The sequence below is a fragment of the Musa acuminata genome, chromosome BXJ2-11, assembly GCF_036884655.1.
Source record: "Musa acuminata AAA Group cultivar baxijiao chromosome BXJ2-11, Cavendish_Baxijiao_AAA, whole genome shotgun sequence".
NCBI classification, from domain to species: domain Eukaryota; kingdom Viridiplantae; phylum Streptophyta; class Magnoliopsida; order Zingiberales; family Musaceae; genus Musa; species Musa acuminata.
The window spans coordinates 8,889,455-8,900,943 of NC_088348.1; the positions used below are offsets into that span (position 1 = coordinate 8,889,455).

The window sequence follows — 11,489 nt, forward strand, 5'->3', positions numbered from 1 at the left end:
AATGAGAGGTACATGCATGCTGCCAACAAACACAGAAAACATGTGGAGTTTAATACAGGTGATTTGGTCTGGATTCATCTAAGGAAGGAGAGGTTTCCATCGGGCAAATTTGGAAAATTGAAACCAAAGGCTGATGGTCCATTCAAGGTGCTTAAGAGAATTGGCAGAAATGCTTATGAGATAGAGCTACCTGAAGATTACAGAGTATCCCCAACATTTAATGTGGCTGATTTGAGTCCTTTTTATAATCATGTTGATGAATCAAACGAAGACTTGAGGACAAGTCTCATTCAACCGGGGGAGATTGACACGGGAGTATCTAATTTACTACAATCTGATTATATGAGCCTTGATTATGATCTAGTATCTTTTTCAGTCAATAATGATGCCTCATAATCTTTATCTCAGCACACAAAAAAAATGACAGCTCATCAGCATATTCTCTGCACAAAGTTAAAGCTGTTTCAAGGTGCTTTTCTTCAAGACAAAGGAATGCATTAAAGGAGTTGGTTGGCAGCTGTGAACATTTCTTCATTACCAATGAGGGCATTAAAATAGTTGGTTAGAAGCTGTAAACACTTAATTTCGAAATTCCCTATGCATGAAGGGTTGTTTCATGCACTAGTATTTATTTTGGTGTTTAGGACTTAGAAAGGACTTTTTAGAAAACTGAGGATATTGGCAGAAGCTCTCTTGGAGTGCTCTTTTGAACTCTGTATCTCTTGGATGCGTCCTTGAGTGGTGAGTCTTTCGCTTTCAGTTCTGTATCCTTGTTTATTATCATTAGGGTGGTGATCTTCTGTATCCCTTTTGATTTTTAAACTTGGTGGTGAGCTATATATCGTTTTATCGAAGTTTCTTCAAAAGTGCGTTCCTTGCCTTTTGTGACATTTTCTATCTGAACAACTGTTATATCGGTTTTCTATCGACATCCATTCTGCATTTTTACTCTCCCCGGTATCACTAGTCAAAGTATGAACATACCAAAAGACACGGACATACATAAGCATTACATCAAACATCATGTTTAGAAGTTTGTCCGTGACACTCAGGTATAATGGATCTGTCTTGAGGGAGGAGGAAATGCCAATCAGTGATGGTAGAGCTCACGGTTCATACATTTGTCCGTGGGAATGCAATCCAACCTGAAAAAGCTCAAGTTGGTAGATAGCCCAAGGGAGCATATCTCTTAAAGAGGAATCCTGTGCCATGGACTCCTGGCAACTGATTGTAGAGCCCCCAAGACCTTTGCACGTTCCAGAGCTTCACTCTTAGGAATGTGAGATGCCAAGTAACTGAGCAGGATCACTGCAGGCAGTTGTGCCTTCTCACCTGAAAAAGCTCAATGGATCCATGTAGATCATTCTAAATTGGCCTCAGGTATAGTGGATCTGTCTTGAGGGAGGAGGAAATGCCAATCAGTGATGGTAGAGCTCACGGTTCATACATTTGTATGTGGGAATGCAATCCAACCTGAAAAAGCTCAAGTTGGTAGATAGCCCTAGGAAGCATATCTCTTATAGAGGAATCCTGTGCCAGTGGACTCCTGGCGACTGATTGTAGAGCCCCCAAGACCTTTGCGCGTTCCAGAGCTTCACTCTTAGGAATGTGCAATGCCAAGTAACTGAGCAGGATCACTGCAGGCAGCTGTGCCTTCTCCCCTGATCGGTGCAGCCGCATCAGCACTGGCACCCCAGCGAACTCTGTGATCGTCTTTGAGTGCTCCACACAGTTGAAATTCTCCGGGTTAGCAAACTTCCCCAAAGCCTTGGCTGCTTCAGCCGCCACCTCTGGGTTCCAATGTCCAAGTTGGAGAACGAGCGGGCATAAGACCTTGGTCTCTTTCGCAGGGAATGTCCTGGCCAAGCAGCCAATGGCCTTGATAGCTGAGATCTGAAGAACGACGCTGCTCCCCTGCTGGGACACTTGAATGAGGTGCTCCACCACCGACCTGGCAGCCGGGGAGTTCATCCTGAAGGCTGAGCGCCGGAGGTCGGCATCCATCTCGGCAGCGGCCGCAATTTCCATCACGGTCATCATGCAGTGCTGCTGCAGCTCGCCTTTCTCGAGTTCAATGATTTTGGATAGGCAGAGGAGGCCTTTGGTTTCGGTGATCTTGCGGCAGTTGGAGAGGCACCCTTTGGCGAGCATCCAGAGCGCGTCAGCGCAGGCAACCTTGAGCGCGAGCTTCGCTTCGGGGCTCTCATTCTCCCTGTCCTTGCGATGTTGATGGTAATAGTCCCGCAACAGAAATGAGCTCCTTCTGCTGCTGCCGCCGCCGCTGCCGCTGGCATTACTGTTGGATGAGGGTACGCCCATTCCCTGAACGAGAGAGTGGATGCTCGAGGGCTTCCTTTGCGTTGGTCTGATGTCATCGAGGGGCACCCCGATACAGAGAAGCGAGACGAGGGGGCGGATGCCATTCTCCCGGGCGAACTCATCCTGGGCAACGGGTTGGTGGGCGGCTAAACGGGACACGAGGCCGGCCACCTGGGTCTGGAGGCGCATCGGGGAATCCGAGAGGACATGGACGATAATGGGCACGGCGAGCTCCTCGAGGATGACGGAGACGTTGTCGGCGTCACTGGCAAGGTTGGACAGCGCGGTGGCCGCGGCGATCTGCGACTCGACGGAGGGACCGTCGCGGAGGAGGGCGAGGAGCGGCGGCACGCCGCCCTCCTCGAGGATGAGCTTCTTGTTGCGGTCGTTGTCGAGGGCGAGGGTGGCGAGGGCCTGGGCGGCGTGGGCGCGGTCGGCGGGGGCTCGGGCGGGAGACTGGACGGTGGTGGCGTAGCTCCAGACCCAGGCGAGGATGGGGTCGGTGCTGGCGATGGGGGGGAGACTGATGGCGAATCCGCCGCCGTCTTCGTCGGAGTAAATGGACAGGAGCCAGCGGAGGTCGGCAACGGAGGCGTCAAGGAGGGCGAGGGCCTTGCGGAAGTCGGTGGAGCCGGTGGTGATGGTGACGACGCGGCGGAGGAAGCCGGCGCGGCGGCAGCGGCGGACGAGGGCGAGGGCGCGCTCGAGGGCCTTAGCGGCCTCCGCGAGGACGCGGCGGAGGGGGCGGTCATAGGAGGGGGAGGGAGAGGCAGCGGCGACCCGGGCAGCGGAGCGGAGCATGGCGGCGAGGTGTTCCGCCTGCTTCCCCACGTCGGCGCACTCCAACTTGAACGACTCCGCCTCGCGGACGGCCTTGGCAACCCGCTCGGCCAGCAGGATCGGCAGCGACAGCTCCTGCTCCTCCATCGTCCCCGTTGCTCCTCCTCCTCTTCCACCTCCGCCGCCGACTCCTCCTCTCCCGCTGTTCAGCATCATCTCTCCGATCTCCGATTATTATCACTATAGGAAAAGAAGAGGGCCAAATGCAGTCCAACCTCGTCTCCGTTCCCACACCAGTCTCCTCGAGTAAGTACTCTGCGGGTTCCGTTCTCCTGCCTGTAGGTGGGTGAAGGGGAGCGGGCCCACCAGCGTGAGCGTCCTTTCGGTGCCGAGTATGACGTGGGTTGTTTGATTTGTTGTGTGAGCTGTCGTAGTCTATCGTAAGGATTACGTTGGTAGTCCGCGCCTACGTACATGTATTATTACTAGAATAAAATAAAAGGGTAAAAGTAGGAAAGATTGCAATCAATAAAAAATAATGTTCATGTGTAAGTGTTCTTCCGGTACGTATACGACAAGGCTGAGTGAGAAGGACGTCTTTTAAATATTTAAGAAAAAGAAAAGAGGGCATATTATAAACATTGGTTGGATGACGTGGAAAATAAAAATTCTTCAATTTATTCAACGTCACAAAAGATTTAGGAGTTTTATCGATCGGCTAATACTTCTATTCCATTTGAGTTGACTATTCCCTCTAATAATAACTAACGAAACATAGTTTTTGATGTCACTTTAAACCTCCAACAACCACAAACGCCTATAAATTTATTATCATGTCATTATAACCACCTACAAACGGTTAAAAATTTATTCATATGAAATTTTACATTCTCCCAACTCTGATATAATTATTCTTTACTTCTGTGATTGAGACTTGAAACAATATTGATAGTGTTATTTGACTGGATTATTTTTGGCTAATTATATATCACCTATTACGATTTTTCAACAAAATCTCCAAAGAAAATATGGAGCAATTGAATTCCCAACAAAATCCCTCTCTCTCCTGGTTTTTTTTTCCTTTTGGATGATAAAAATAACATTAGGAAATTACCTTTTTAATCATGTTTTAGTGTTATTTTTTACACGTGACAACACATGCAATATTTCCATATACAAAATCGATAGTACGAAAAAAAAAATAAGATTAAATATTTTACTTTCGTAAATATATAAATCATAATATAATCTTTAAAAATATAAAAATCAAAATATACATACAAATTTTAAACGAATGATGCACACTTATATGCGATGTGTGCTCCTTGAAGTGCTACAGTATAAAATATCATGACATTTCAGTTTATTTACTCATCAAGTGGTGCAATAAAAAAAAAATACTTTGAATGCCATGATTGATCACATAAGGATTACCTAAAAAGTTAGAGAGACTTCAATGGTCTGGATCTTCAATTTTGAATCTCCTATAGTTGTTTGATGCCTTTATCTGAATTGGTATTCATCAACCAGTAGTTGCAGAACATGAGTGTTTTCATATATTAGCTAATTTGTTTTCACATCTAATGCAAGGTTTCTACTTTCTTACATAATCATGTAATAATCCACAGGCGTCTACAGAGTGGAGCTGAAAGGTTCCCCCCAAGTCAAAGTCAAGTTCCTCATATGATGCATGCTTTCTTTAGTTGTTGAATTAGGCAGCATATTCCCCCAATAAAAAGTTGGGAGGGTCATGTTCACTCTCTTTCTCTGTCTAATTCTTTTGTCTAAGTCAGAATACATGATGCATTAAATTTCCCTCAGACTAAACTTGCAGCTGAAGCAAATCAGAAATCCTTACCCGGTTTTGTCACTTTCTCCAACTTTTCCATGAGCTACAGCCTCAATTTCCACAAGCAGAGGCCCCTCACAGAAATCCTAGTCAGCTTGTAAAGCTAGCAAGCTCATGCTGATGGCATCATCTTTATAACATGCTGTCATGATATCCACTTGAAGAAAGTTGAGAGCAGTACATGTGATCAAATGTTTCCAATCTAAAAAACCACTTGGAGAAGGGAAATACTGGGAACAAAATCCTCAGAGAACTATGTTAGACAGCATTCATTAGCAGAGGCACCATACAGATTCCAAGACCTGAAGCTTATTTATTTCATCAATTATCAAATCCCTTTCAGAAACATGACTGACTGATTCCAACATAACTTTGAGAATAGATGTTTTGTGAGAGAGATGAACAAACAATATTGTAGTTGCTTCATGTAAATGAATAAATAGAGAATGAAGCTCTAGAAGAAGGGTCAAATTAAAAACCTGAAAGAGCAGAAATTTCAGCAAAGCTTCCAAGGAAAGAGAAAGCTTGTACTTCGTCAGAACACCAACTGCTGAGGTAGGACTTGGAAAATCATACGCGAGGTTTAAATTTAACATCAACATTCTGTTTCAGTTATAAACCTACTAGTAGACTCCAATGCCACCAAACTCTTTCTTCAACTGGCAAACAATTTTCTTCTGATTTTGTTGTACCTGCCTTTGTTATCATAATGTGTTTATCAGCCTACCTTTATGAAGGAAGATAAGGTTCATCAGTTTAGTTCTGAAAGCTCATCAAACCTTCTAATGTTTGGTGGCCACTAATCTGTCGCTCCTTGAAGCACTCTACTACCATTGAACTTATGTGAACAAGAGATGCAAACATCTCTTGTTCTTTTGCTTCCCATACAAGTGAGCATTATCTCTTCATGCGTAGGGGGGCTAATAGAAAAATAAAGGACAGGTTGACAGCAAAGAAGTTGCATGTTCTCTGACTACAACTAGCACTAGCTGAATCTAAATCGAAAGTGACAAAGTAAAACATAGTCTTGCTCAACCTATATTTTGTTCTGCATAATTTGACCTTATGCTGTGAAATCAAGAAAAAAAAAAATCAAATTATTCCTCCGGTGTCTTACTGATAGCTTACCTTCATGCAATTGGATTAACCAGCTTGCTAGGAATGGGACTGATATCGCATTCATCATATTCCAACTCTAATTTCTTTCTCCTTTAAAAAAAGTTAAGAATTGTAAGTTAAAAGAAAAAAATCAAAATGAACGGAATAAGGATGTTAGTGAAGCTTGGCAATCCAAAAACCCAAAATGAAATCTCGGTTATGGATTGTCATCTTGGAACCAGTAAGCTAAACAGATGGAGCGCTGGTCTTGTATATGATTGGTAGTGTGTAGAAATGGAAAATCCAACTCGAGTTCAACACAAAGTCTTGGATAAAATTTTCATTCTAGATCTATGAGTTGATGAGACATGGATGTCGATTGTGCTCCAAATCAAGTCCAACAATGTGAAGGAAACCTCGCATATATATATGTATATATACATATGTATGTATATATGTATATACATATGTATGTATATACACACACACACACACACACACATATATATATATATATATATATATATATATATATATATATATATATATATATATATATATATATATATATATATATACACACACACAGATATATATATATATATACACACACACGTGTGATGGTGGGTTTTGGAACAACGGGAGCCTCACATACATTGACCCTCATCAGACCCCGCATTGGCGGAAGCCTTGTGCACTAGGTTTACTCTTTTTTAACTAAAAGCTTTATATTGACTGACTTATTTTTCTGACTTGTTCTCTCTTATAGTTTGTATATATACATATATAAATATATATATACATATATATATATATACATATATATATATATATACATACATATATATATATACATACATATATATATATATATACATATATGTATACACACGTGTGAGGGTGGGTTTTAGAACAACGAGAGCCTCACATACATTGACCCTCATTAGACCCCGCATTGGCGGGAGCCTCGTGCACTAGGTTTACTCTTTTTTAACTAAAAGCTTTATATTGACTGACTTTTTCTGACTTGTTGTCTCTTATAGTTTGTATACAGTGCTCCAAACTCTGAGCAGGCTGCATCTGCTGCTCAGCTTTTGTTTTCTGCATTGATGCATGAGGAGTAGATTTTAATTCTTCTAATCTCCTTTCTCCTATATTTGACTTGGAGCTAGATTACTTTCTTTGAGACTTCAAGAGAACCAATCAAGAGAATCCATGATTAACCCTGTGAGAGGAGAATTCTTCACCATCAAACAATCTAGTAACTTAATTGTTCTACAAATTTGTACCTACACAAGGTTAGCGCATGAGATTTTTTTCTTATTAAAATAACTAATGCATATATTAAAGTGCCAAATTTGTACTCACATGAAGATTTATGCATATGAACCATCAAGAACTGATCAAATCACAACCAACTAAGACCTCAGGCTTGCTAGTTTCTTGAGCAAAGATAACAACAAAGCTTGGTGGCATCCAGTTCTTTCTTCACCAACTTGCAGCATGTGCTGCGGGCAGATAGAAACAGCTGACAAAAGCATTGCATATCACACCATTGCCATCACTTTTTGATGGAAATGCTTCTCTTCCATTAGGTCATCCTCGCTTTAGGTGCTTCTAATCCCTAACTACTTGAAAGTATCTTTGAACACCACCATTCCATGAAGATGCTCCTCCATCAAGCTCTAAAAACCAGAGAATATCCCACCTATTCAAAATCTACAATTTCAGTTGCACCCAAAAAATAGAAAGAAAAGTAGTCACTGATGGTGCTGAATCTTGCAATTGCATCCTTCCTTTAGATAGTGAACAGGGACGATCAAACCCAGTTCAAGTCATATACTCCAATTTAACTCAACTAGAGTTCAAGTCAAACTCTAATTTAGCTCAACTAGAGTTCGAGTCAAACTCCAATTCGACACAACCAGAGTTTGAGTCGAACTCCAAATCAATCTCAATCTGACCAAATCAAGCTCAAGCCCAAATCCAAGCTCAAGGGCTCAATCCAATCAACTCAAAGATTCAACTCATTTCAACCCGATATGGACTTGGATTGGGCATCAAGTTGGGTGCCAGTTAGGAGTCCTAACTAGGTTAGGACTCTACCCTTCCAAGAAGGGTGACACAGCTTTCAAGAAACATCAATCAAGAATCAACCCTCTCAAAGTCCGAGTCGACCCTAGCCTTCCATCTTCTACCAAGAGTAAGAGAAGAGAAGAAAGGAGCAATCCCACGAGATGCTCCAAAGTACTTCCAGCTGCAGCCTTTTCTTCCTCAAGTTCCAACAGTCAAAGTCTTTCATCCTCAAGTTTCAACAGTCAAAGTCATTCATCAAAGCTCCATCCAGCTAGAAGTCTCAAAGCCCCGTTACTTGTTGTCCAAAGGAGGTTCCAACAACAAGAGAGAAAGAGAAGACTGGAACTGACAGTATGTCTTTTCTACTGAGAGCACCCAAGTGCTGTCCCGAAATAACCTGTGTTTTAATGCTTTCATTTGAGTATTTTATCTCTCTTTATTCTGTTGCTTAGCCACTTGTAGTTAATACTTCAATTTATAAGCAATAGAGGTTGTTTTCCTTCATTTTTAATTTATAGTCAAAACTTTCGAGGTGGTATGGGATCGACAGATTGTCAAACCCAAACCCCATACGAATAAGATAGAATGTAATCTAACCATCTATTATTATTTGTAATCCATCAGTTGAAATCCCTCATAAAGTTCAGTTTAACATCCTCCATCCTCCTAATCTGAATGCTACAAGTATTCCATTAGTAGAAAGCCAAATTGCATACAATGGAGAAAAGCACCAAAATCTATCGTTTTCTCCTTCAAAAAAAGAAATACAGCAATGAGTAGATACGGGCGTGAAAAATCTAGATAATAGCTATATCATAACATGCACAAAGCATCAACAAATTGATGCAAATTCTGTAATCATAAACCATATTTCAATGCTAGTTTCTACAGAAAAGGGCTATCAAAAAGTTCATAACTAGACAATTCCTAATTTTTTGACCTGTATGAGTATTCTCCAAGTAAAAAATGATCTGAGTGTTCTAGTACTATTCCTAAAGTTTATCCATGTGGTTAAAATGGTCGAAAACTGAATACAAAAAGAAGAAATCAAAAGAATTGACAGAAAGTATTGAAAACAAAATATTTTCTTACAAAAACACAAGCATGTATCTTGTGCATTACTTTGGCCAATATTTGAGTTATGTCACTCCTGTGTTCATGCTTTGCTGCAGCTGTATCTAATATCTACATCCCGCAGCTCTGACACGAATTAAGAAGGCACCAAAACAATTTCAACATTGATTAACCTGCAAGATGAAGACAGATAAAAGAAGAATCAGTAAAAGAAGAGCAAGAATAGATGGAAAGGAGAGGCAGATAAAAGACACCAAATAAAGCAGAAAGAATAGATGATAAAGAGCAAATACTAATGCGAAAGCCTGAAGCATAAGACCAAGAAGATGAACAGAGGCTTGAACCTAACGTGGAACACCTGAATGAAGAGTGAACGGGTTAAAGAGGTAGCAACACAAGAAACAAACGGGAGGCGCAGGCGGCAAAGGCATGGAAGACAAAACATGGAGCAGAATGGTGATCCAAACACAACAGAGAACGCAGAATGAAGAAGAAATCATCAGAGCAATCGACGTTTTAAGGACTTGTTTTCTTATTCTGTTGGTCTTCTTAATTCTTGAGTGTTCGTGTGATAAAATGGATAGGTACAATCCTTTCTTCCTCTGTTTACATTAATTTAGATGCTCGCTCCAATACTTCTCTGTCCCGTATCATTTGTTGTTCTCCTCCACCTTTACCTTGAACTGTTCTTTCTTCTTCCATAAGTACCTATTGCAAGTGGCTCCCGTTATGCACGAGATAGCTGCATGCTCTCGGGCTGCCATGGCTATGGTGGTGGTGGCTGTGGAAGCGAGTATGCCCCACGGTGGTCGATGCGGCGGGCATTCCGTACCGGCTATACAACTTTGCCGGCACGGAGACCCAGTGGACGCAGCGCTCGGTGGCGATGAACGGAGGCCGGCCTATGGAGATAGGGATGGTAGGACTAGTTTTGGGGGAAGGTTTGGAGGAGGAGGACGATGATGGCGGGGTGAGGAAAAGGAAGGCTCGGATCTTTAGAGGGGAAGGCCGGTCTCGGCTCGCGATGTCGTACTCCTCGACTAGGTTGGCGAGGTCCTCGTCGGAGGTGACGGAGATAAGGGCGTCGAGATCCTCCGTCGGCAGCTGGCACCGGAGGCTCACCGCACCCCACCCGCACAACTCCCTCAGCTTCACCTGCAGCTCTGTTCCAGGCAAAACTCACACCCTAATTACACATGATTCCAACCCTAATGTTTGTTCCGCTTCTCTCTCGCAGTCCATGATTCCATATCCACGGATCAGATGACCGATACGAACTGGTGATCAACAGAAATTGAGCTGATACCTGAGAAAGAGATGGATCTATCGACCGCGAGGAGGCGCGTGTGGCCGCCTACGTAACGGAGCTTGCCGTCGGGGTAACGTGGGAGGATCTTGCCGCCGTAGCTGCAGAGGAACTTGATGGCGCGCGTGGGCTTGACGGAGACGTCGTCGAGGGAGCCAAGTGAAGCGCAGGGGGAGGAAGAGTAGGATGAGGTCCCGGCCATGCCTGCCTCGCTTCGCTCCTTCCTCCTGCTACTTAGATTGCTGATTTCTCCAATGATGAAAAGGGAGGAGGAGGAAAGAGATGAAGAAGACGCTGACCGACCTCACAGATCAGAAGAGAGGGGAGAGGGAGATGCTGCTGGCTTCAAGCCTCACCTTGGCACACTCCATCCTTCATTTATAGAAGGAAGAAGGAGATGTCTGTGAAGAGGAAAAGTATATGCTGTGTGATGTAGTCGAGGAAGGAAGGCGTTAAAGAATAATTACAGCAATGTTAGTGATTTCCATATTTAATTTTCTGAAATATCTTTAAAAAATATATTCCTTCAAATTTGCTAGATTTATAGATTAATTATTATTGTTCATCTTCCTAAACACTTTAATTGACATTTGATGGATCAGATTTTGATCCTCCATCTGATATAGAGGGTATGGAGTCCACCAAATTCTCTTACACATCACCAAATATAGTTTAGTGGATTTTAGAAAAGATAACGAGAAAAATATATTTTTTATATTCGTTAGGAAATTTGGAGATGTCATAGTTAGAATAGATAAAATGATTAAGATTAATGATATAAACAAAAATAAAATTATTTTAATATAAATTATAAATAAATATTTAAGTATTTTTTTGACTTAATTAAACATATAATTTTTTTTATATAGAGTAAAAGATTTATGTAGTTGATCTCAAACCGTTGAGATTTACGGTTTTATCATTATTATTATTATTATTATTGTTATTATTATTATGCTCGGGATTGATTAATGTCTTGATATTCTT

General features: G+C 42.1%; 2 protein-coding genes across 3 annotated transcripts; both read right to left on the reverse strand.

The window, feature by feature from the left end:
* Positions 1-963: 963 nt before the first annotated feature.
* On the reverse strand, positions 964-6,459 carry LOC135627952 (uncharacterized). Its single transcript, XM_065134421.1, has 2 exons — positions 4,958-6,459; positions 964-3,565 (listed from the first exon to the last, which is right to left on the reverse strand). The coding sequence occupies exon 2, from the start codon at positions 3,313-3,315 to the stop codon at positions 1,435-1,437; it is 1,881 nt and encodes a 626-aa protein (XP_064990493.1). The 5' UTR covers positions 3,316-3,565; positions 4,958-6,459; the 3' UTR covers positions 964-1,434.
* A 2,960-nt stretch (positions 6,460-9,419) lies between these two features.
* On the reverse strand, positions 9,420-10,961 carry LOC135585923 (protein PAL OF QUIRKY-like). 2 transcript variants are annotated; one of them, XM_065134422.1, is made up of 3 exons: positions 10,806-10,961; positions 10,503-10,729; positions 9,420-10,359 (listed from the first exon to the last, which is right to left on the reverse strand). In XM_065134422.1, the coding sequence occupies exons 2-3, from the start codon at positions 10,702-10,704 to the stop codon at positions 9,905-9,907; spliced, it is 657 nt and encodes a 218-aa protein (XP_064990494.1). In that variant the 5' UTR covers positions 10,705-10,729; positions 10,806-10,961; the 3' UTR covers positions 9,420-9,904. The 2 variants fall into 2 exon arrangements, with proteins under 2 accessions (XP_064990494.1, XP_009383548.2); XM_009385273.3 differs by having other exon boundaries at positions 9,422-10,359; positions 10,503-10,935.
* Between the last annotated feature and the right edge of the window lie 528 nt (positions 10,962-11,489).